General features: G+C 41.0%; 1 protein-coding gene across 1 annotated transcript; it reads left to right on the forward strand.

Annotated features, from left to right (window-relative positions):
* The first annotated feature begins 28 nt into the window (after positions 1-28).
* On the forward strand, positions 29-20,621 carry sema3e (sema domain, immunoglobulin domain (Ig), short basic domain, secreted, (semaphorin) 3E). Its single transcript, XM_080876443.1, has 17 exons — positions 29-1,187; positions 8,858-9,018; positions 11,571-11,630; positions 11,912-12,031; positions 13,548-13,641; positions 13,915-14,031; positions 14,680-14,822; positions 14,907-15,021; positions 15,451-15,520; positions 15,598-15,742; positions 16,067-16,292; positions 16,514-16,605; positions 17,023-17,064; positions 17,299-17,468; positions 17,840-17,910; positions 18,189-18,322; positions 18,626-20,621. The coding sequence occupies exons 1-17, from the start codon at positions 1,055-1,057 to the stop codon at positions 19,124-19,126; spliced, it is 2,394 nt and encodes a 797-aa protein (XP_080732569.1). The 5' UTR covers positions 29-1,054; the 3' UTR covers positions 19,127-20,621.
* The last annotated feature ends 6,434 nt before the right edge of the window (positions 20,622-27,055 follow it).

A 27,055-nucleotide genomic window follows, 5' to 3' on the forward strand; every position in this document is an offset into this window, starting at 1 on the left:
AGGAGGGGAAGTCTGCCTGGGAGACACACTGCACTTAATCCAGCTGCCTGGGAGGGAAAGACAGATCCTGAGGCAGTTTAGAGGAAGGAGCAGGCAATTTTCAGCCCTTCTATCTGATACAAACTCAGTCCATTTCTAACCACACACACACAGGCTTTTACTCAAACACACCACACTGTGGCAGGTGGCCTCTGCCCAGATCAGTAGCTGTGGTAGAAACCATCTCAAGTGACTGACAGAGGTTTCAACTGAGGTTTGGAGCCTCCCTGACTGAGCGTGAGCAGAGTTAGGAGCTGGAGCTTTACTTTCTTTCCTAGTGCAGAGAGACCGCACGTCAGGCACGAGGCTCTCCACTCCTCCCCTCTTCTACTCATCCTTTGCTTGGGCTCTCGTCCAGAGAATGACTGGCTCCAGTGGACCCAAGAGGAGGAACACAGACTGAAGACAGAGCACACCAGCTCCAGCTCCAGATCTGCCTGTCTGCCCTCCTACTGGGATAGACTTATACACTGAGGTTTTACAAATTAGCATCTACACCTTTGTGGGATTCATAGATCTGATTTTTCTACCTTCTTTTCATTCATCACATCAGAAAGAGTGGATCTAAGCTGTTCATACAGACAGACAAAAAAAAAAAACAGACGGACTGACATATGGACAGAGGACAGTGAGCACTGCGGCGTGAATGTGGCAAGTGGACTTCTCTTCTCCCTGGTTACTAAAACCAAACAAGGATAATACCCAAAGCACTACCCTGTCCACAGAGGTAGTGGGTGGATGCAGCTTTCAGTCGACTGCTATAGGGGAAAGCAGGGGCTATATAGAAGCTGCAGAGATACACTGAGCCAATTCACATTGTTTTGATCATTAGAAAATGGACTGCTACCTCCAAGCAAGCTCTTGTTGGATTGTTATATTAAAGATTGTATCTTACTGAACAGTATTTGCAGAACGCTGCTGAGCAAACACCTGTGGGCAATTTCTTTTTTCCAAAGACCTCGGAGGCTACGTTGAGACTCTGGACTTGCATGGCTTCTAAATAGGCAAATGTAGAATGTTTATGTCAATGATGATGGTAGAGTGCATACGGACTGTGTATCTCTCACTGATGCTGCTGTATATTGCTCTGCTGGGCATGACACACACAGCACACAGCATCAACCCAAGGATACGTCTCTCCAACAAAGGTAAGAAATATCTAATGTGTGTTTCTTTTCATTTATTTTGTCAATAAATATTTATATAGCATGCTTTAAAATGCTTCCTGTGCTTCATTAATATAGAGACAATTTGATTTTTTTGACACTGTCAAAAATTAATCAGCGCACTTTGATTTTTCTGCACAGACTAATAACTGGAAATTGGAAATGAGACAGGTATAATGCAAAATCATTGTCCATACTTAATAGACTTCTGCTCTCTGCCAGTAGTGACTGTAGCATAGTTGATGACTGCACTAAAAATTTAATAGCTAATGTTAGTTTTTATACAGTTTTAAAGCATTATAGTTTCCTGCAGAAAATATGCATAAAGTTATACATAAGCAATGAAATGATGCATCAAATGCTCAGTGAAAAAATAGTGAAGTTAAAAAAAAGTGCTATTCTTTGGACGTGAGTTCAGGATGCTGTTAGTTATCATTACCGTGTAATGAGATGTTTATTGAAGATTTATGTTTTAACCTGGCACTGCGCAGCGTTGGCTCAGGGAAGACTTTGGGAAGTGCACCCTTTTTTTCACCCACTGTTGATATGTAAGGAGCCTCCTTGTAGTTTGTTTTGGTGTCCCAGCCATGGTGGTTGAGAATCTAAAATGTGGCTTTCTCTCATGCTATACTGGTGGTGTGATGGAAACGTTGTTTATTTCTTTTCTTGGTGCACGGGAATGTGCGTGCGTGCACGTGCCAGTTAAAGTGTGTGTGGGAGTTTGCAATGCCCTGGTATGTAGACTGATTTTTGTGTATCTCTTAGACAATAATGAGGGTTTTATCTTTGCAGATAAAACTCTTGAGTAAACACTGGCCTTTTCTCACAGTTTCTTTGATCTCTACAGCAACAGAAGGTGATGATTTCACATAAGCCTGTTAGTCATGGTTGAAAATAGGTGTGGAATTTGGATGGTCAATAACTCAAAAATACGTGTTTGGACTCAGTTATGAAAGCTGACAAGTCTGGTTCATCAGTAAGAGGGTGTGCTGTTTTATGATATGTACTGCACGCGTTATTTTTCTCGTCTTTGCTCATGTGTCAGCAATAGCACAATAACTTACAATGAAAAGTAAGGCAAAGTTCGCACCAAAACAAATGTTAGAAAATCACCACTGATATGCTTAGTCACAAAAAGTAGGTATTAATTATGATTGTTACTTTCGGTTCATTAATTGCCCAAGGGGCGAGCTGAGACACTCACTGACATACCACCTAGCACTCTTTCTTCCTCTCTCTCTCTCTCGCTACATGCTCTGGCTAGCACAGGGGAGCTTGAAATGGCTGCAGTTGGACCCTATCATTATGGAATGAAAAACATCTAAGTCCTAATTTATGCCTCATGGGCTGTTTTGTCAGTGATTTTTTGCACACACCCTAAACTCACACATATGCATAAACAAAGAGAGACACATGTACCGGAGAAAGAAATTCTGTAAATTCTTCACACACTGACAATTTGAATGCAGTTCAGGAAGATGGAAAGAGATGGATGTGGTTTTACTAACCTATTCCTAGAAGTATGACCATATTATCATAACATTTGGTATCAAAGCAGGTTAGAAAAACTAAATTCTTCTATTTAAGAGAAGGTTTAATAATGGGAAAGAAAATATTATAATATCAATAATGAAATACTTGTATTCTGCTTTTGGTTAGATGGGCCGATCCATGATGTGGGATCAATAGAAAGCTCAATAAATGAACAGGTCAAATTTCCAGAGTTTGTGAGATTGAATTCCTCTGGGCCCATTACCATGTGTTTTAAAGATGGCATTACTGCCATACAGTATGGACCTCTCTGCGCTTTTATGTGAGCCATACTTTGCACGTTTTATGGCAGAATTATTCACTATTTCTTTTTTTGATCTTTTCCCAATGTTCTTTTCGAGACTTCTGTTCCAGTGAAGACCTCTTTAAATGCATTTAATTCACTTTAATCCCACTCATTCTTTCATGTGCTTACACATCCAGTTAACTCCGAGCTGTTACCTAAATCATATGGTGTATCGAGTTACAAACACAGACTCTGTGCTGTTTGACCGTAATCTTCTGCTGCAAAGATTTAAAAGACTTTAAAAATAACATAAAGATGTTAATGCATCTCAGTTGCTTGGGCTTTTGCCCAATAAAACCCCCTAAGTCTTGGACTATAGCACAGAAAGCCCCCATTAGCGAGATATGCTGACCATAAAACAAAAATAAAAAGATACTGTTTGTTTTGAAATTTTCGGCCACAGAGCCATGCAGTTTGGATTTGCATCATTCAAGGTGCTTGGCAGCAGGTTGTTTTTTCAGCTCTCCAGGACTGTGAAGTGAAATGAGCTCTTCCTTTAGGACAGCCATCAATTTTGCTGCTAATGAAGCTGTTGCACAGCTAGCATGTTGACAGGCTGCAGATAGGTGGTCAGACTTAGATGTATTCTGCTGCTTCCTCAGCACTTTCACCATACTTGGCCTAAGCTGCTGAGAGTTTGATGCAGCAGATTTCATAGTTTGCATAGTTCTAATGACCCAGCTGGAAAAAAAAAGTCACACCCAGAAACATGTGCATTTAATTTATGAACAAATTGGAACAATAAATTGCTTGTTTAGCAAAGCTAAAACATCACTTTCTCCTGCCACATAATAGATACCTACACAGAACAGTAAAAAAAAAGGAAGAAAAATAATGACCATTTTAAAATAATTAAATTGACCAGGAATTTCCTCAGTCGTCTGCCAAGGACACGTTTTCACTAAAGCTGTAAGCATTTAGTAACAAAAATATTTTAATGCAGCGAGTCAATAAAGGGGAAAAAGGTGTTCTGGCAAGGTTAAAATCATACTGCATACCGCTTATATAAATAAACAGATGCACTTTCTTTATTTTGTCCAATTGGAAACTTCAAGAGAAAGAAAGTTTTAAAAAAACAACAAAAAACAACAACTTGTGAGCTGAATTTCATCATTTACTATTTCTTTCACACGAGTGAGCAAAACATGCTTTTTATTAAAGAAACGTTACAGTGTAGGTATAGATAAGTAAATACACTGGTCGAGAAATACAAAGCTTGTGCTTAGCATTGCCTTTCTTCAGTAGAAACTGTAAAACTGTGTGATTTGAGCAGAGGCAGCAGAGGTGCAAGCATCTGTGAGCACAGGTAGCAATTACTCATGTCCTTTGAAACTATAATTTTAGAGGTGCCACTCCAGACAAGAAAAAGCTTTTTCTGTGTACTTTACAATCTTGAAATGATGAATATGTGGGTGACTTTCATCTGGGGCTAAGATGGAAAACACCAGTGTGACTCTAGATGTGTTTGCCTCAAAAGAAATGGGGATTTTTGCTTCTTGTTTTTTCTACTTACATATAATGTGTTAAGTGAGGAGTCCCATTATGTTTCTTGCCTCTGTGTGTGAAGAGGCCTATAATTAGCATTTACCACACTGCATCGCGGTCACAGCACAAATCATACTGTAGACCTTAAATCAAACAGCTAGAAAATGAAGGGAATGGTGGCGTAAATCACACCTTTTAGGCTAGCACAGGAAAAGGGATCATCTTTCAGCCTTCTCCAGTCGCCTCTACAATCACCCTTCTCATATTCTCATTTTGTGTGTGTACATCTCACCATCATTTTTTTTCACCCATTGTGTTATGTATGTGTTCTCTGGTTCATTAATGAGATGTCCAGAGGGGAAGGCAGCTGGTGAAACTCTAATATCCTTTCTGACCTTTTTGCAGTGAAGGGAGCATGAAGACTAGGTGAGTTAAGTTTGTAACAGAGAAGCATAGATAGGACAAAAATGGTGCCTCTGTAGAGTCTAAGCTGCAATGATATTACAAGGGAGGAGGATGAAGGATAGCAAAAGTGATGGATTCATTGTGGATATTGTTTGTTGTAGGCTGGTGCATCAAAGAGAGTAAATAACAGGAAAGGTCTCTCTTATTTCACTCTGCCAGCTTTTGGGGGGAAAATAAGAAGAGAGGAGAACTGTAATAAATGGTTTCACACAATATTGATCCAAAGCGTTTTTAATGTCCCCAGCTAATTATATGCAGCTAATTATGTTCAAAAGAGTGAGTGTCCACAGCCATCTGTAAAGCACATTGGATGCTCTGTCATGGTTTGGGGATGCATTTCAGCCAGTGGTGTTGGAGAGCTTAGCAAATTTTTCAACACAACCTTGAAAAAAGTCTTGAAAAACTCCATATACACCACATATCTAGTATGATTCAATAAATCGCTAGTGTGGCTAAAGACTTGTGGACAGTACTGCATTCACCGTGCTGGAATTGACATTGAAATCAGTTTGTACATTCTGGTCCTTTAACATACAGCGCCGATATACATCAAGTTATCCAGTAAGTCCTTCATTTTTATCTCAGAGGCCACATAGCCTACTTCATATATGACTGAAGGAGTAACAGATGGGGACAGGCTTTAATTACATGTCAGTCAAAGACGGCACAGTGATATATTCACAAACCTTGCAAAGAGATGAAGTACGTATGAGGTGTATGTATCTGCTTGCCTTTTGATGTGGTTTTTATCTTTTATCTTATCTTAATTTATAACTTTATTCAGGAAACATACTTGCACTCTTGTCATTACAGAGAAGCACACTCTGTCTCACCCTCCACAGACACACCATGTGGGTTTCATTTTGCTCTGTGACATCATTCCCCCTCACACAAGGGAATATAGAAATACAAGGCTGTATACCGATAATGGCATAACACCACAGTTCTTCTGCTCCTGACCCCACCCCCAGGAGTTCTGCAGTCTCACTCAGGCTTTCAGGAGAACAGACCCCCTTCTCATTTTTTTTTTATCCTTTAACAGTTCACTTCAATAATTCTCTTTGTTTCTGTTCCTGCACAAGTCCCATTACTCAGTGTAATACGCGTAAGCTTATTTTGCTGGAAATACGAGCCTGTCTACCTCAAGTTTAGGTTAAATGTGTGCTTAGTCCTTGGCAATATACAAAATTATGATAGATACTTTAATTTGTGTTTTTAAGTTTCCAGGGGAATGTTCTTTTTTTCTCCATGATCTCCTGTGTGCAGTTACCTTGGTTTATGTGGCCATAGATGAAATGCTGCTAAAGTACTGCTGCACACTTGGAGACACACGCATACACATACTGTATCCCCTCATACAGCAAAACAGTATTTCCATACATGGATAAAGAAGAGATGACAAAGTTTATTTTGATTTCATCACATCAAATCTCCTTAAACATCTATCAGCACTCCTCAGACAACTGATGAAAGTGTGCGCCTTGTGGGAGTCCATTTTCTTTGTGTCTGTCATTTGAAGTGGGATCACAGTAGGGCCATGTGTCTCTTTGGCAAAGTTGCTGGTAGAGAAACACCCTCTTCCTCCTTCCAACTACTTAGCTGTTGGCTAAGGAGCTGTCACTGGCTGCAGATGGTGAGAGAGCGAGAGAGAGACAGAGAGAAGTGTGGAGAATTGTGGAAATCCCCCCATTCCTTTATTCAGCCAGTGGGGTGGCATGCACTTATAATAACAGAGGAGAAATCTTTAAACAACTCCTCTGAAACATCCTTCAGTTCATCTGTATAATCAGAAGATCCACTGATTGTATTTTTGTAACTTCAACTGTAATTATAACATTTTTTATATGTGATTATAGGTTTTTAGAACTTGCATTTTTGCATTTCCTTTTCTTTTTCTTTCTTCAAATGAACATTGCTTACTGTAAAAACATTCCAGTTCAAAAGAGGTGAACACCATATATCTACAATGTAACAAACAAATCTACACAATTAAATGTAAGTTTATTTGCAGTTTTTCTTGTGTGTGTGTGAGAGAGAGAGACTCCTACAGGTCTATCTTAGTGCCTTGTTATGTGCATGTGTCCATATAAATCAGCTGCAACTCATCTTTATTGACATAGACAAGTGAAAAGCAGATCGAAAAATGGGTTTGACTTACACACTGTTTATTCCATCATTTTAAATTGCCCTGTAAGTCAGTCATCTAAGTGAGTAGCTGCAAATTTGACATCACAAGAAAAAAGAAAGAGCTGATTGAAAGCCAGTGTTAGAGGATTGTGCTCAATGCAAGTCCAGCTTAGCACAGAGGGATTAAGGAGATAAAAAATCTGCATGTGAGTGACACAAAAACTGAAAGAATTCCGTGTATGTGTGGTGGGGGCTGTCTGTATGTGTATGTGTGTGGATTAGATAATTACAGGAAGCATGTCTGAGCCTTGGCAGAACACCACTGCCACTCTCCGTCTCTGCCACCTAACCACCAAAGATTTAATTCTACTCAAACAAACTGTCACTTGTCTCCAACGCAGAAATCTTAATAGCAACAAAACATACACAATCACCCATTCCTCTGTGGATACCTAATCCTATTTTAAACAAATAAAACTTTCCACGGAGTGGAGTACTGTTGCCAAGAGTGATCTGCAAAATAGGATAAACACTCTCTCCTCCTATCTTGGAGATCGAGTATCACTAAAAATATACAGCGCCTAGAAAAACAAATCATACAATTACCCCCTGCAGCCCTGGCACGTAGAGGCACCTCAGTATTGTTTTAAATAGTCCAAAGGCTGGTACAGTAATATGATTAAGTAGGTTATTATTTTTTTTCTCTTCTTTCAAAAGGAGTTTGATGTACAGTGTGAAGATGAACTACCATTTTCATGAAAAGTAGGACGAATAAATGTTTTGGGTTTTTTTCACAAATTCTAGCTTGTCTGGTTGGCTTGACCTAAGGTCTCAAAAAGCACCATTAACACACACCAGATCCTCTTTCTTCCTTTACGAGGGCACCTAGCCCAACCGATCATGTGTTAATGAAAGGTTTTTCAGGCCAGTGGAACCCAGAGGAAGTGCATGCCTCTGGAAGTCTGGGACTTAGTTTAAATCCCTCTCCCCCAGTCTTTCATGAAGATTACAGAGAGCAGGTATGGTGGGGCAGCCTGCCAAGCTCAATCTCAGGTGTGCATGTGCATGGGTGGTATTTGTGATGCAAACCGTGTTTGCTGGTGCGTTTATGTTTATATAAAATGACATGCATGTGATGGTCCACTGCCTCCTTTTTAGAATAAGATTTCAAATCACCTAAAGTAAAACTGACAGGGAGTGGCAGCTCATCTAAACTAATGGCTGATAAGGAGCCAGTTCGCTTTCCTGTCTGACAAAACTGCTTCCTCTCAGTACAAGAAACCATAGCCTAGTGCAACTCAAATGACCCTTCTATTATACAAAAGATTACTTCCTGAATCGTTTCAGCTTTTTTGCATTTTCGAGATGTAGCTAAAAAGAGTCATCTTCTAAGAAATCACTTATTTGTCATTTCTTTCAGATTTAGGGATGATAACCACTGTTGAAGTGAGATATAGGTATCACTGAGAAGGGAGACATAAGATGGAAAGATAACCTTTGCTGTCTGTGATTCTCATGAGGTTGGTATGAATCAAAAACACATGTTGCAATATGACCTTGGCCACTTGAGCAGTTGGACTTTAGGCACAGGTTTCTACAGTTGTTAGAAATCTCTTGAGGAAGGGTGTCTGGCTGAAATTGACTTTCACTACAGTCAAAAAGCTACATACATGTAAAGTATATCTAAATGTGTGCTGTGTTTATTATTGTAATCAATTTATTTGTATTGTCTATATAGAGCTTTGGCAGCTGAACAGGACTTGGGTGTTCCAGAAACATGGAGTGTCACTTCAACCCCAGACCATGCTGCTGGATGAGGGCCACGAGAGGCTTTATGTTGGTGCCAAGAATGCTCTGTTCTCTCTTAGCCTGGACCAGGTTAACACACACCATGCAGAGGTGAGCCTGGTTTCTTTCCTTCCTGTCAGCAACTGCGATATTTAGACCCATAAGTCTATAGACTAGCCAAAATGAATGTAAACACTTCTTTATCCGGCATGGGTTCAAAATGATGAGCTAAATATGGAAATGAATAAATAAAGAGGACGTTTTTTAAAACTTACTGGAGAGCTACATAACAACAGGCACTGTAAGGTTAAGGGGTGAACACAAAAACAAATAAATTATTTAAAAGTTATAGAGACAAGAGGAGAGTGGGAGAAACAGACAAACCAGCAGGACTGACAAGGCCAAATGCTAATTGGGAACATTTGGAAACAATTCGAGAATGACAGAGGCGGCGATAAGAATGAGACAGGATGCAATTAACACATCTCCCCTTTCTCATTTCTGAATTTCTACATCCTCACCTCACATTGTCTGATGAGATGCGAGCAGAGGAGACAAAGAAGAGAGGAAGTGAAACAACAGGCATTTAACATAACGAGACAGCCTTGCTTCAGGGCCTCATTTTAAAGCAATGTCAATTAAATATGACGTTTGGCACAACTGCAATGCTTAGGCATCAATAAATTGTTTTGTTATAACTTAACTTCTGCTAGTTTTAATTATAATCACAGAATGGCACAATATGACAATATAAAGCTCAGTAAGAAGAGATCAATTGGAAGAACTGAACATGATTTACGGAGACAGACAAATGAATGTATTTTGCGATTAGACTCAGATGACCCATGATGGCAGAATGGAATCCCAGCTGTGATAGGATTTAGAACAGGACCCCTGAAGTCTAGTGGTGGTGAAGATGAAGACTCAGACTTGAATAGTGTTCTGGCTGAAGTGTCTGAGGTGGAGGTGGGGAGGAGGTGGGCTGCGCAAAAGACAGTCTGAAAGGGAGAACGATGGAGAGCACAGATTTAAACTATGGCTGGCTCAAAGCGGGCAGGTGAGAAGATGAATGGTAAATGGCCTGCATTTGTATAGCGCTTTACTCAGTCCCTAAGGACCCCAAAGCACTTCACACTACATTCAGTCATTCACCCATTGGCAATGGCACACTACATTGTAGCCACAGCAGCCCTGGGGCGCACTGACAGAGGCAAGGCTGCCAGACACTGGCGCCACCGGGCCCTCTGACCGCCACCAGTAGGCAAACATGGGGTTAGTATCTTGCCCAAGAACATTTGGCATGCAGCCAGGAGGCAGCCTGGGATCAAACCACCAACCTTCTGATTAGTGGCTGACCTGCTCTGCCACCTGAGCTACAGCCACCCCATGGACTAGAGTAACGATGTCAGTTGTAAGACTGGCAGTGTGGGAAAACGGTAGACAGGTAAAAAGAAAAGCAGCCGAACACCCAGCAAAGCAGACACATGAGTGATTACAGCTTCCTTATTCCTTCCTTATTGAACTTACACATAAGCTTCATAAAGTTTAAACATGCAGTGGATCATCACAAATGCTTAATCAACAAATGAATATAAATAGCACTTGAATAGTTGTTTCAAAACTTCTCCTCCCACCTTGGTTTGTATATTCAAGCCACGTGTCATGCCTCTTTTTTACAATGAGGGTGAAAACATTTCTACAGAGAGTACACCTTTTCATCTTTGATTTTTTTCCCTTCTAGCAAGATTGCTCTCTGCTCTGGACTCCAGATGCATTTTAGGAATTAAGACATCTTTCAGCGTGGTGTGCTGAAATTGATTTCAGTCTCAGACAGGTGGACGGTCAACAAAGGAGATGAAAAAAGCGTATTAAGTAACAACAAAGACTCGGTTCCAGTCTTGCTGGCGGAGCTATGAGCAGGGATGGTGAACAGGTGTATCCCTTTCACCCGCAATGTATGACAGAGTCTTGACGTTAAATATATAAATCATGGTAAAAGCAGGAGAGAAGTCACTGGTTATGATATATGATCAAGTGCATGATCAAAGTTTCGACTCTTCATGAATTCTAGGCGTAATAATGAAAAAGAAAGATATTTTTTGACATTCTTACCACATTTCTCTTACAGTCTCCTAAAATTAAAAGCAAATAAATATATATATATATATATATATATATATATATATATATATATATATATATATATATATATATATATATGTTGTCATGGAAACAGTTATGCTCATGAAGACATCATAAAATATAGTGGGGGGTTATTACAAAACAATGGACATATGTTGCAGATGTACCACATGCAGGGTTTAATTGCAAAGTGGTTTAAAATTATAGTTTTGAAGCATGAAATGCTTGCTTTTCCAACTCCTCTTTCACGATTGATCTTCCTTGCTTTCTTCTTTTCTTATATGTCATGTGGGAGGGACTAAGATGAGGGTAGAGAGAGAAGAAGCAAATTTAAGATGTGCAAACCGAGAAATGAGAAAACGGGAGAGAAACTGAAGACACAGGGAAAAAGAACACACTCAGATACATCAATCATTGACAGAAGACAGGAAAAGACACATCAGTGGCCATAACAATTCTTTTGTGTGATATTTAAAGAGTGTAAAGAGTAAATGTGGAGGGACAATTGTGCTGTGTTTCAGATCCAGTGGGCCAGTACAGACTATCAGGTGGAGGAATGTCTCATGAAAGGGAGGGAAAAGGTAAGGCTTCTGCAATAAAATATGACTGAATATACAGATGGTTATGTTCTTTGCTATAACTTGTTGTTATTATTATTGTTAACAGTAGGCACTAATGACCAGCTGAATATTTATTGGCCTGATATGTATATGATTATGAACCTGAACATGCTTTATCAATATTATTAATGATCCAGAAACACCCTGGCATGTTTCCATTGCCCATTTTTCACTGTTTGGTCCCAGTGTAAAAGAACAACTCCCTACCGACTTTACCTTCATCCTTGTAATTCCTCCAACAGCAAGAGTGTGCAAACTACATAAAGGTCTTACAACAGTACAACCAGACCCATCTGTTGGCCTGTGGAACAGGAGCCTTCAACCCTATCTGTTCTGCGGTCAGAGTTGGGCATACATGGCAGGTGAGCCCAGAAGAAAGAACCATACAATGCCATACCATACCACTAGGGCTGACTAAAGTGCTGTACAATCACACCAAACATAAAAGACAAACTCAGGTCAAACGGTAAAAGATACACAAAAAAAAAACACAAAAAAAAACAATCATTTTAGGAACCAAAAGTTTAAAAAACTTAATTTCAGACACTTCAAGGTCAAACAGAATTGTGAATTATGATCTTTAGTTCTGTTACATCATTCTAATTATTCACTTTCAATATTTATACTAAAATCATCAAAATGAGCAACTAATCCCAGGTTCTTTACTCTTAATCCTACCCCTTATGATGGATATGAACATGAAGTGTTTTGATAAAGTTTCAGCCCTGGGTCTGCTCTGCTGTAAAAACACTGCACATGCTGCTGTAGATGTAAAGCTTTGGTTTTGGAGAGCATAAGGCTTTGTGCATGTGAGCGTCCATGTGGACACTCTCTGCTTATAAATTTAGTGAGCAGAAGGAATAAGGTTTCCGCCCTGCATTCCAGCACTTGTCCAGTAGGTCAACCAAGCCAGGGATAGCTTCCAGGCAGGAACCACACTCAGTCATCACTCAGGTAATTGGAATGCTCATAGCTGAGCACACAACTCAGATATGGCTGATTTATGTAAGCACAGAAAACTTACATGCCAAATTGCCTCCCGAAATCATACATGTAGTACTTGAGATTGTATTCAGTCTTTAGTTACCTTTAATTTTGATCTTATTAATGTATACACTAGGAAAACCAAGATTAATAGATACTATTGAAATCGATTATGCCAACCAATGGCCAATCAACGTAATATCAGGTGGCTTAGATGTTTCAATAAAAGCACAAATCACATACCAAAATACAGACTGGAAGTAATATTGATTAGATGTATTTTTGCTCTTTTCCATTTAGTTTTGATAGGCCACTTCTTATGATGAATGAGTTTAACCCCAGAACTGGCTTCTGTTACAGTCATGCGTAGGGGGGTAGTCACCTCACAGCAGGGTTCTGTGGCTGCACATAAATCACTGCAGTATATGACATCTCCCCTGGACTGCCATTGACTGTTAAAATCACTGGTGGCCCACAGCATGTGAGCTGTGGTTCTATAGGGAGTTCAGATCTGTATTTGTAAGCATGTGTGGGTCTGTTTGTGTGTGCATACTTCAGCTGTTAGCATCTGAACGGTAAAAGTGGTGATCTCATTATGAAATAAGAGTAGAGAATAGCTGGTTATACCCATCCAGACAGAAGTCCTCCATTTGGTCATCCATCACTTGTTGTCTCATCTATCTTCCTCCCTCATTCTAATCCATCATTTTCTGATCTTTCCTTTCTGCAGTTCTTTTCGATTTATTCCTCTACACATCAGCTTAAGGGATTTGCTTAGGTGCTGTCAAAGCTTTTGCGCAGGAGTAACTCTTTAGTGTGTGTTTGTGGCCCTGTTTTGTGAATCCCTGTGAAAATAACTACACATATATCAAAGTGTTTGCATGTTTTCCTCAGGACAGGCTGTTTGCTCTTGAAGAAGAGAGCATTACAAGTGGCAGAGGACGAAGTCCATATGACCCCAACAGTTCCTGCACATCAGCGTTATCCAGTAAGAACTGCTCAACTTACCACTCAACACCTCCCCATCTGAGGTTAAAAGATAATGGCTCAGTTGTGAAATGACCATGTTTTCATTTTAGTTCCATGGTAAAGCATGTAAATCTCCTCTGGCCAGTAAACACTGCCACCTTGTGGTCTTTTTATTTAATTTATTTTAATAAATAATTATACTTTATATCATTTTAATCATATTTAAAGAAACTGCTGTTATTTTTTTTTAATAGCACTGTTATTACTTTGTGTCTGTCCATGTGTACATTAGGAGGAGAGCTTTATATTGGCCTCTACACTGACTACTGGGAGAACGATGGTGCTTTGTGTCGACTTAACAACCAGACCTACACACGCACAGAAAGAAACGACAGATCCCAGCTAAATGGTTGGTGTACATTACAGGACTGTAATAACATGTCCTTATTAATGCGAAGGGCAAATATGTCCATACGGCGTGGCAGTGCAAACTGTGACCTCCTACTCGTGTCGAATGTGACGTTAACTATCTGGCACACATGTTTCTTCTCAAACATAGCTTCAAGGCTTATAATCATGTTAAAAAAGATGCTCATGATTTACACTACATAATTAAAGTCAATATACACTGATTAGCCACAACATCAAAACCAGCTGTCTGGGTGTCCTGTGGTTTTGGCTCATGAGCATTTGCAGCAAATGCACTGGGTCCACTAGTTTGTGTGGTAGGGCCTCTTGATCTGACTTGCGCCGGCATGTGCCACAGGTACTCAATCTCAGTTGGACCTCCAGAGTTTAGGGGCATGCACTCTTTGTTGTATTGTTAGACACTTTTGCTGGGGAGGTGCACTGAAGTCATTTTTATGGTGTGGGAGGGGTTTTATTGTTGTGGCTGATCAGTGTAACTGTGCTAATTAGTACTAGCTTTGAGATTTTTTCATATTTATTATATGTTTTCTTAATAAATCATATATTCACATTTATTTTCCTAAAAAAATGTTCATATAACACTTTTTTTTAATGTTTCATTGTATGCAACTAATTCTTCTTCCTACAGAACCCAAATTTGTTGGGTCTGCAGTTATACCTGACAATGATGACAGAGGTGATGATAAAGTTTACTTCTTCTTCACTGAGCGAGAGATGGATGCCGAAGGTGTGACCAAGGCCGTTTATTCCCGTATTGGACGGGTCTGTGCGGTGAGAACACTACAGAAACAAAATCCAACCAAAATGTTTATACTGACCGTGACATTAAAACCTATACATGCCTTTATCTCTCAGAATGACCAAGGAGGACAGAGGATGCTGGTGAACAGATGGACCTCCTTCCTGAAAACTCGTCTGATCTGCTCTGTGGCTGGACCCAATGGCATCGATACGCATTTTGATGAGCTCGGTAAAGAAACAACAAAGCCTTACAAGCCACGTTATCTAATGATTGCTTTTTTCTTCTTCTTCTTTTTATATCGCACCCATCCACATTTACAAGTTTCAGATGTTCATCACATCTTGTGTCAATGTCTCATTCATTACTGCTGCCTTTGCCACACAAACCATCCCATTTAGAGGGAAAAATGTGATTAATGAGACATCATGAGAATAAATGAACAACTCCCACTGCTTTACTGGAGATGTCAAAGATGCATTAAAGGCACATCTAACCATCTGCATGAAAAAAAAACCTTTCTCTAAAACTTTGAACTAAATTTTAATGCCAGCATGCTAACATACTCAGAATGGCAATGATAAGAGACAAAAAAATGTCAGCTTCATGTGTGCTCAACAATATACACACTAAATCTAAATGATACATTTTGTGTTTCAGAGGACGTGTTTGTGCTCAACAACAAGGATGAGAAAAACCCAGAAGTCTTTTGCCTCTTTAGCACAACAAGGTGAGAAATGAGATGTCAGCATTTCATTAAAGAATTTCGCTTTCTATCAAATTTACTGATGAACCCTTTCTTTGTAGTACGGTGTTTAAAGGTTATGCAGTCTGTGTCTATCACATGGATGACATCAGAGCAGCCTTCAATGGGCCTTTCGCCTTCAGAGAGAGACCTGAGCATCACTGGACACCTTATGAGGACAGAGTCCCCTATCCTCGACCTGGATCTGTGAGACCCAAATTTGAAATAAATCACGTTTATGTGATTTAATTAACAGTTTCACCAGCATTGTTTATCGAGGGCACTCTCCTATTCTCACATCCAGTCTGTGTTCAGAGCGGATGTCCTTTAAAATACAGAGTGCTGAAAGAATGCAGAGCAGTGTCAGTGAATGTCAGCACTGTTGTGGCTACCTTAGCAGGTCATGCCAGGGCAGTTTGAGCATGACTAATGCGTGTCAGCTTTTTTCTTTTCAACTTATGCAGTGAGGAAGCAATAAATAGTCTTTGCTTATCTTTGTCCCATCCTCTTCTCTATTTGCTTACATCACAGTGTGCCAGTAAAGTGAACGGTGGTGGCTTCTCCAGCTCTAAGGAGTTCCCTGATGAGGTCCTGCGTTTTTTGCGTTCTCACCCAGTGATGTATAATCCAGTCCTTCCGCAACATCATAGACCAGTCCTATTACAGACAGAACCAGGCAGAAGAAAGTTGACCCAGATTGCAGTTGACAGAGTCCAAGCCCAAGATGGACACTACCACGTTCTTTACATTGGCACAGGTATAGGCACTGTACTGGACTGCATAAATCCATGCAAAACGTGCAAGTAATGAGTATTTCATCAAAAAAGACACCAAAGAAATTTAATAGGTGTTCTGTAAAAACAAATACAAAGTCATTGCATAAATAGTTTTAAAACAACATTTTCTTACCATTTCACACATAACTTGTTTGTTTGCTTTTGTTTGCAGAAGTATAATGTTTATCTCTCCTTCTGTTAGATGACTCAGTGGTGTTGAAATTTATCACCATCTACAACAAAGACACAGATACTATGGAGGAGGTGCTGCTGGAAGAGCTAGAAGTTTTCAGGGTACCATATTTTTTTGCTCCAGAATGTGAAAGCAAAGTAGACTTTGTTCCCAAGTGAATTCTGCATTATAATACGTCCACACCATAATTCAGTTGCTGCAGCGACACCACGAGAGGATAATGATTTGCTGATTTTCTTGCTTTCGATCATCAGAAGAGTACAAGTGTGATTGTTCAACCTGACAGCTGAGAGATCTTCATTATAACATGAATACATTAGCTCTTCTCTACTAAGATCAGTTACATCTGAAAATTACTCAACAAGAAGTGGTTGCTGCTGTTTTCATTAAGAGCTGATTTGGTATGGACAGAAGAATGACAAGAGGCTTTCAGCTATGGTTTTTAATAGCATACAATGAACCAACCACTTATTCAGCTTTATTCTTAAATAACAGTAAAGTTTTTCCCTTTTTTGCAGGTAAAAACACCAGTGACAGAGATCCTAATATCACCTAAAAGGGTAAGACAATAATCTGAATAGTTATTTGTGTTACTAATGCAGTTCTGCAGTTCTCCTGTTTAGCCACAAGATGATAACATTGTGACAGTATGCATAACACTGTATTGACATGATCTGCATGATTGCCTGTGCGTTGTTAAGTAGATCTGAGGAAAAGACATAATGTATATACAAAGTCTCATTTTAATTAGCCTGCAAATCAATTCTAATGGACCACATTTTTTTGGTTCACAGCAACAGCTGTATGTTGGGTCAGAAGAGGGTTTGGCTCAGGTCAGACTGCATCAGTGTGACCTCTATGGTTCAGAATGTGCTGACTGTTGTCTGGCCAGAGATCCCTACTGTGCCTGGGATGGTATCACCTGCTCCAGATACTACCCTGCTGGAGTCTACCCCAGCAGGAGGTAACAGCATATATACACAGCCTTCAGTACAGGAGTCATTTTCTTTTTATCGCAAATGTCTGCAAGAGCTATCATCTGTTTGCACCTTTAATAGTAGACACCCCCTCGGGTTCCATTTCAGGATCTTGCACTGAAAGTCACAATGCTGTGAAGCTGGTTTCCCAAGTCATTATCACAGACACTGAGAGACATGCCAGCCAGATGTTATGTAATGCCAATCAGTATGCACTTGATCACCCTCTTCCTCTTTCCATCTTTCCTGCTCTCTTTTCCCCACGCTCACGTTCTCTCTGTCTTTCTTTTCACCCATCGCTTGCACTTTCATCACATGTTCAAAATTACTCTCTTTTTGCTTCTCTCTCACTTTTTAGCCGACGATTCAGGCGGCAGGATGTGCGCCATGGCAACGCTGTCCAGCTGTGCAATGGGCTGCAAATTGATGGTTAGTGTATAAAAGAACTGTGGGATGTGCATGTTTGTGTGGGTGTGCATGGCCACTTGCCTGTATTTACTAGAATATTAAAAATGTTGTCAGACAAATATGGTTACATGTTGCAAAAACCGTTTTTAAAAAAAACTATGTGATTGGTGCACTTGTGCTATAGCAAAAGAACAATGAACAATTCAATGTACATTTACTAACTAATGAAAGGTCAAAGCAGCTCAATGTCATTTTTCTTGCCTCACTATGTTTTATGATGTGTGCGTATTGGTGTGTAGATGAAAAATGGCACAGAGCTAAAGACAGGCTGGTGTACGGGGTGGAGAGCAATAGCACTTTATTGGAATGTGTCCCGCGATCACTTCAAGCCAAGGTCCTTTGGTTCTTCCAGAAAGGAGGGGAGAACCATCAGGTAAGTCTGATGCATGTTTAAAATACAACGAACATACTTGTATTAAGTATGTTATTGTGATAAACAAGTTGTCACATTTACTTAGATGACAAGGTCCATAGATTGTTACAGATTTAAATGCGTATATCTTACATTCCATCTAATTCAGTAGTGTAGAGAAAGTCAGAAAGGTTATATTCCTAAAAATCTTTTTAAAAAAGTCACTGAGTTAAGCATATTATTAAAATACTAACATTCTGTCAACCTAATTCATAAAATGACATCAGTGGCATAAAAAGTTGTTTTATCTCTTGCTTCATGTAGGTTCAAGGTGATGAACGAGTTGTTGTGACCTCACATGGGCTGCTGTTCTTACGTGTAAGAGGTTCAGATGCTGGTGTGTACGTATGTCAGACGGTGGAACACGGATATGTGCACACATTGCTACGTATCACTCTACATGTGCTCAGAGGAGAGAAGGTGGAATCAGCAATCCACATGGTCAATGATGGAGATGGGGCAAAAGCAGCGGCTTTGTGTCACTCTTCCATGGGTCCCCCACCACGCCCCAGCATCAGCCCCAAATCTCTGGCACCATCCCTGGCATCAGGCTCCCACTCCAGGCTGTGGTACAAGGAATTCCTCCAGCTGATTGGCTATGGGGATGCTCAAAAAGTGGAAGAGTACTGTGAGAGAGTGTGGTGCTCTGATAAGAAACGTAAAAAGACTAAAAAAAAGTATGTTCCTCTGGCTGGTGAGAAGAGAGTGAAAGGAAAGGGAGGGGAGAACTCCCACAGAGCTCCCAGGCACACCTTGGACACCTGAGGAGAGCAGAGACTCACTGCACATACATACATGCACTCATACACAGTCTAAAGGTCAGACTCGCTCAGTGTTTGCACCATGTAAAAGGTTTTCACTTTGCTTTCGACAAGAGCAGTACAAAAAAAGAGAGAGAAAAAGAACAGTAGCAAGCTGCCTCGCTGTTGTAGCTACATTCATTACTGAGTAGTTTGACTGTGTTGTTTCCTCTTGTTTAAAAAACACTGCCTTTTTTTTTTGTCGTATAAACTTATTTTTGGCGCCAATCAACATTACAAACTTAAGTGTCAGTATGGAGAAAGTGACCTGGAAGCATATGGACAACAGCAACATTGCTTCAAATCTGAAGAGACATGTGTTAATATCCGCTCCCTTGGATTGATCCAGCCTACCCCATCCCAGCTGTCAATTGAAGTGCACACAGAGGCTGCTTTACTTCTAATACAACGGTAAAATCCAGCAAACTCTTACGGCACCTACAGTGCCATGAGAGGGAACAACTGCCTTTTTACCTTATTTGTTACTACGGTAACTTATTTTCGGGTTTTTTTTTTTTCTCTGAGTACTTTAGCTTTTTAGGTGTCATTAACTGGAGAATATGTTGTTTTTGAACAATGAAAAATAATTTGAGCATTATAATATTGCTATTTTGATTAGACTGCAGTCATGGCTTTGGGGTGTGTAGTTACAATGACCACAATACAAGGCGTGTTGTGATGCCACTGTTATTGATATTTGAGGCATGTTTCTGTTACAGTTGCACCCTTGATGAAAATAATTATTATCTAAGCACTTCTAAAAGTTTATACATTGGATGAAATGTGATCTTAGTAGTGGATCTCATTGTTGCTCTGTGTCTGCATTTATTATGTGTCTACTATTGTGATCAAATGTACCAACAGTATTGTGTGTATTGTATGCTGTATTTATCTAAAATTCAGGGTGGTCCTTATGTGCATATCTGATAATTATAACTGTGTATTCCAAAAATGATTTATCCTTCTCCGCTTCCTGACCTGTTCGCCTTCTGTTTTCTCTCGTACTGTTTCTCTTTCCTCCTTTTGACACTCTTTAAAGCCACGTTATGATTTTGTTTCTCATGAGTGATGCTGTAGATGGGCTTTACCACAAACAGTAATGTACATCACCAAATTTCTCTGTGAAGAAAAACACCAAATAAAGGATAGGGTCACTAGCCAAGCATATCATTAGCAAAACTGATGAGTCGGTATGTATATTCAATTTATCCTGGAATGACAAGAAAAGAAATGATCTTACAGTGAAGTAGTCGTGTGGTAATTACTCCAGAGGACCATATTTCTTCTTTATTATTTATTTCTTTTCTTTTTTACATTGTTTTGATCTTTATGGTATGTGATATAAAAAAAAATCCACTTTTCTATGTCAGGCCTTAATGTCACTTATCATTCACCTTGAGTATTCTTGATAAAATGTTGTGTCTGCTATACCCCCTATAAATTCTTGTCATTAAAAAAAGATGGACCATCCTTCCCTGGTGTCACCTCTGTGGTTAAGCAATCAATAATGGCAACGCATACTCCGAGTGTGTGTAACAGCATACACACACAAACAGATGGAGAAAGTGGTTATGCAGTAGTAGTGATTAAAAAGACAAAACATATATATATATATATATATATATATATATATATATATATATATATATATATATATATATATATATATATATATATATATATATATATATATAGGCCTGAACCCCCTCAGTGAGATCATTAACAAGACTGGCTACAGATACCGACTACGGAACGGCGCAGTTGTCAGCCACCTCCTGTACATGGATGACATCAAGCTGTATGCCAAGAGTGAACGAGACATCGATTCACTGATCCACACTACCAGGCTATACAGCAATGACATTGGAATGTCGTTCGGACTGGAGAAGTGTAGTCGGATGGTAACAAAGAGAGGGAAGGTAGTCAGAACTGAGGGGATTGAACTACCAGAAGGCAACATTGCAGACATAGAGGACAGTTACAAGTACTTGGGGATCCCGCAGGCGAATGGGAACCATGAAGAGGCCGCTAGAAAAGCTGCAACCACCAAGTACCTGCAGAGGGTCAGGCAAGTCCTGAGGAGTCAGCTAAATGGTAAGAACAAGATCTGGGCCATCAACACGTACGCCCTGCCCGTGATCAGGTACCCTGCTGGGGTAATAGGCTGGCCAAAGGAGGAGATAGAAGCCACTGACATAAAGACAAGAAAGCTCCTTACCATGCATGGAGGGTTTCACCCCAAGTCCAGCACCCTGAGGCTGTACGCTAAGCGGAAGGAAGGGGGCCGGGGACTGGTGAGTGTCAGCACCACAGTCCAGGATGAGACAACGAACATCCAAGAATACATTGGGAAGATGGCCCCAACTGACCGAGTGCTCAGTGAATACCTCAGGCAGCAGAAACCCAAGAAAGAGGAGGGAGACGAGGAACCATCATGGAAGGACAGAGCCCTGCACGGTATGTACCACCGGCAGATAGAGGAGGTGGCTGATATCCAGAAATCCTACCAGTGGCTGGACAAAGCTGGACTGAAAGACAGCACAGAGGCACTAATCATGGCAGCACAAGAACAAGCTCTGAGCACAAGATCCATAGAGGCTGGGGTCTATCACACCAGGCAAGACCCCAGGTGCAGGCTGTGTAAAGATGCCCCAGAGACAATCCAGCACATAACAGCAGGGTGCAAGATGCTAGCAGGCAAGGCATACATGGAACGCCATAACCAAGTGGCCGGCATAGTGTACAGGAACATCTGTGCGGAGTATAACCTGGAAGTCCCGAGGTCAAAATGGGAGATGCCCCCAAGGGTGGTGGAGAATGACCGAGCTAAGATCCTGTGGGACTTCCAGATACAGACGGACAAAATGGTGGTGGCTAACCAACCGGACATAGTGGTGGTAGACAAACAGAAGAAGACGGCCGTAGTGATCGATGTAGCGGTTCCGAATGACAGCAATATCAGGAAGAAGGAACACGAGAAGCTGGAGAAATACCAAGGGCTCAGAGAAGAGCTCGAGAGGATGTGGAGGGTGAAGGTAACGGTGGTCCCCGTGGTAATCGGAGCACTAGGTGCGGTGACTCCCAAGATAGGCGAGTGGCTCCAGCAGATCCCGGGAACAACATCGGAGATCTCTGTCCAGAAGAGCGCAGTCCTGGGAACAGCTAAGATACTGCGCAGGACCCTCAAGCTCCCAGGCCTCTGGTAGAGGATCCGAGCTTGAAGGATAAACCGCCCGCAGGGGCGTGCTGGGTGTTTTTTTTTTTTATATGTATAATTTTTATAATAATCTACTATAATATAATATATGTTTATATTTATTTTACCTCTATTATTTCTCAGCAAATAGAACTTCTTTGTTTTAATATCAACATTAAAACAACTGAAATGATCACAGCAAGATTTTCCTATATTTTATTAAAAAGAAAGCACACCAAATGTACCGACAGTATTATGTGTATTGTATGCTGTATGTATATTGTATACTATTGTATGGTAGCACACCATCTGTCAGTTCTAAGGTTTTACATATCAGGGCATCATAAAAATCACCTGGTCCATAGCAGCATAGTAGGTCTTAAAATTTGGTAAGCAACACATGGCATATTACACTGTGCAATTATTTAATAAAAATTAAGCCAACATGCAGAAGAAGTGTGTGAAAAATTAGTACACCCTTACTGCTTCCGTAAAAATTGAGAGTAAGTAGCAGCCTGGTGCTTATGATCAAATGCACTTGATTGTCCTTAAGTGTGGGCACCTCTAGGAAAGCAGTTCTGACAGTTTGTTGGTCTGGAGCTTTTAGATTTACAAACATAATCAAAAGAAGGAAAGGGAATGGAAAGCAATGACCTTAAAGGAGCAACTATTGCCTCTGATCAATCTGGGAAGGGCTATGAGACCATTTCCAAGCTATCTGAAGTCCATCATTCTACAGTGAGAAAGACTGTTCACTAGCGGAAAACATTCAAGACGGGTGTCAATCTTCCCAGAGTGGACATCCCAGCAAATTCATCAGAAAGCAAGACTGAGGATGCTCAGAGAAACTGCAAAAAAGAACTACATGTCAGACTCTGTAAGCAGCAATCAAAATATCAAACGTTAAAGTTCAGAAAAGTGCCATTTGCACTGGACAACTATGGCTTGTTTTGAAGTTTTGCCAAGAGAAGGTTGCTTCCCGATTAAAAGAAGGTGGTAGCATAGTTCAGGTTTGCCGAGCTGCACCTGAAGAAAGTACAAAACTTCTGGAACTTGATGTCCTTAAGACCAAAGTGGAGATGGCTGGCCATGAACCACAGCCCCACTTTTTTTTCTTTTCTTTTTTTTGCATTTATATTATAGTCAGTGTTGGGAAGGTTACTTTTAAAATATATTGCACTATGGATTACAGAATACATGACCCAAAATGTATTTTGTAACGTATTCCGTTACATATTCCAAAGTAACTGTATTCTGAATACCACCTTTTTAAACGGTAACTGTAACAGAATACAGTTACTCATATTTTGTATTTTAAATACGTAACGGCGGTACATGTATTCCGTTACCCCCCAACACTGATTATAGTGCAGTATGTATTTACCTGTATAAAATGTCACCGTCACCGAAAAATACATCTAGGGCAACCAATAACATCTGTTCAGGGTTCTTTTTATTCTCCAGAGTGAAATACATACTGGGACATCAGACTCATTCACATTCCGCCTGGGTCTACCTGAGTCAGTGGGGTGCTGAAGGCATTTCAGAATGGAATTCATGCTGCTGATTTATTCCACATGGCTACCATAGCAACAGACTCAGTTCAGCTCACCTCCTCATCAAAGAATCCTTTTCTCTCTTTCGGTCAAGTTTTTAACACTGTTTCTTGGGCCCCTGTAACCAGTAGTCCCTGTGGTCACTCATAAATCATACTCTACTACATGAAACTTGTTCTCTTAGTTAAGCTCCAAAGTGCCTTCCTTTCTTATGGAATTAAACCCTTAATTCACCTCCTAAATTTGTCTTCTGATCCAACACATGGATTCCATCTGAGTAGATGAAAACAGATGGAAAAGAAAAAAATAAATCTGGAACAACTCATATTAATTATGCATTTTAGGATTGAGAGGCAAATTAATTGTGCTCAAAACTCTGTAAACCAACAAAGACCCCAACAGTCAAAGGGCTCTGTAATAAAAACAGTACCCTTCCTTGGCTTTGTTGAGGATAATGCTCAGTCTTTTCCTCTGTTTGCAATTTTCCCATTTTTGTCCCCTGTTGTCTTTGTTGTTGCCACACAGCACTGCTTCCATCAGAATCCACTGTATTTGATTACAAGTGAAAATGCCACAGAAAAAAGGGGGAGGTTATCAGGCAGTGGAAAATGAACAAATGGTAAATGATCTGCTACAAGTACTAACACTCTTTAATGTTGTGTCCCTGTGCATTTTTGCAACAACTGATTGTGCTGTGCCCAGCAAATATGAACAGATAGCTCTCATAGTTTTCTCTCTTGTATAATATTTTTTAGTATATTTTGGTTTTGTTTTGTATTTTATAGCATCTGTCAACGTATGGGAATGAATTATTAGCTATGGAAGTGAAAGCTTGTACATCTGGAAAGGCAACATCAGTGCTGAAAGGTATATGCATGTATATTATAACGACACAGTTTTGTGTTAGGAGAGTCCAGGGGCTGAACCGGCCTGCCTGCGGACCTTTCCAACTAAAAAGATTTGTTTCACAAATGAAAAATACTATAAACCTGGACTGTTGACAGTTAGAATTGTATATCAGACGAGAGTGGAACATTTCTGCGAATCCAAAAGTCCAGATATTTGCTCCATTCACAGATGTTTACAGACCGTTCTTCAAAGAAAACAGGGATGCTACACAGTGGTAAACAAGACTCTGTCCCAGCTTTTTTGTGACAGGTTGTTCCTATAAAACTTTAAATTACATTATTTTTGACTTCAACCATGTATCACTGGACAATACACTACCAACATTCAAACAATATGTGGACTGTCCCACCAGGGGAGAGAAAACTTTAGACTTACTGTATGCTAACGTCAAGGATGCATACAGCTCCTCCTCCCTCCCCCCACTTGGTAGGTCAGATCATAACCTGATTCACCTCACCCCCCGCTATGTGCCAATTGTGAGGAGGGAACCTGTGACCACCAGGACTGTTAGGAGGTGGTCAGAGGAGGCAATAGCGGAACTACAGGGCTGTTTCGAGGTGACCGACTGGGAAACACTCTGTGAGCCTCACGCCGAGGACATCAATGGGCTTACTGAGTGTATCACAGACTACATAACTTTCTGCACCGACTCCATTGTTCCAGCTCAGACTGTTCATTGTTACCCAAATAACAAGCCGTGGGTGACTAAGGACATCAAAGCCCTCCTCAACAACAAGAAGAGGGCTTTCAGAGGGGGCAACAAAGAGGAGGTGAGGAAGGTCCAGGTGTTACTAAAGGACAAGATCAGAGAGGCTAAGGACAATTACAGGAGGAAGCTGGAGTGGAAACTCCAGCAGAACAGCATGAGAGAGGTGTGGAGGGGCATGAAGACCATCACTGGATTCAGGCCAACCAACAGCAGGGGAGCTGAGGGAGGTGAGAATAGAGCCGACGAGTTGAATCTGTTTTTCAATAGATTCGACACCACAGTGTCTGCTCCCACCCCCACAACCTCACCTGCAGTCAGCCTGGAATCCAGAGCCACACCACTGTGCCAGCCTCTCTCTTCACATGTTGCCTCCTGTGAGATTCCTGACACCCCTCCCCCACCCATCACCTTCACTCAATACCAGGTTGAGATGCAAATGAGGAGACTTCACTCAGGCAAGTCTGCTGGACCAGACGGAGTGAGTCCCCTTGTCCTCAAGACCTGTGCCCCCCAGCTGTGTGGAGTCTTTCATAAACTGTTTATGCTGAGTCTGAGTCTGCAGAGGGTCCCGGTGATGTGGAAGACATCATGCCTCGTCCCTGTACCAAAGACGCCTCGTCCCAGTGGCCCCCAGGATTACAGGCCCGTGGCACTGACCTCCCACATCATGAAGACCCTGGAAAGGCTCATCCTGGACCAGCTGCGACCCATAGTAAGACCACATCTGGATCCCCTTCAGTTCGCTTATCAGCCTCGTCTCGGAACAGAGGACGCCATCATCTACCTGCTCAATCGTGTCTACACCCATCTGGACCAGCCGGCGAGCACTGTGAGGGTCATGTTTTTTGACTTTTCCAGTGCTTTCAACACCATCAGGCCGACCCTCCTGGGTGATAAGTTAGCAGCGATGCAGGTGGATGCTTCTCTGGTGTCCTGGATTGTTGATTACCTGACAGGAAGACCACAATATGTACGTCTCCCACAGTGTGTGTCTGACAAGGTGATTAGCAACACAGGGGCACCACAGGGGACTGTCCTCTCCCCCTTCCTCTTCACCCTCTACACCACAGACTTCAGCCACTGCACAGAGACCTGCCATCTTCAGAAGTTTTCTGATGACTCTGCGGTGGTTGGATGCATCAGCAGGGATGATGAGACAGAGTACCGGGCTGTGGTCGACTCCTTTGTCACGTGGTGTGAGCAGAATCATCTGCAGCTCAACGTGGCAAAGACCAAGGAACTGATCGTGGACTTCAGGAAGACCAGGAAACACTTGGCCCCTGTTTCAATCCAGGGGGTCAGTGTTGACATTGTGGAGGACTATAAATACCTTGGAGTACACATTGACAATAAACTGGACTGGGCTAAAAACACCACAGCACTTTACAGGAAGGGCCAGAGTCGTCTCTATTTTTTGAGGCAACTGAGGTCCTTCAACATCTGCCAGAAAATGCTGAGGATTTTCTATGAGTCTGTGGTGGCCAGTGCGATCCTCTATGCTGTTGCATGCTGGGGGAGCAGGCT

Source organism: Rhamphochromis sp. 'chilingali' (genome assembly GCF_963969265.1).
Source record: "Rhamphochromis sp. 'chilingali' genome assembly, chromosome: 2".
NCBI lineage: Eukaryota > Metazoa > Chordata > Actinopteri > Cichliformes > Cichlidae > Rhamphochromis > Rhamphochromis sp. 'chilingali'.

Coding starts and splice junctions, on each gene's coding strand:
- sema3e (XM_080876443.1), top strand. CDS start 1,055: ATGTTTATGTCAATGATGATGGTAGAGTGCATACGGACTGTGTATCTC. Junction 11,631..11,911: donor TCATGAAAGGGAGGGAAAAG/GTAAGGCTTCTG, acceptor TTCCTCCAACAG/CAAGAGTGTGCAAACTACAT. Junction 15,743..16,066: donor CCTATCCTCGACCTGGATCT/GTGAGACCCAAA, acceptor CTTACATCACAG/TGTGCCAGTAAAGTGAACGG.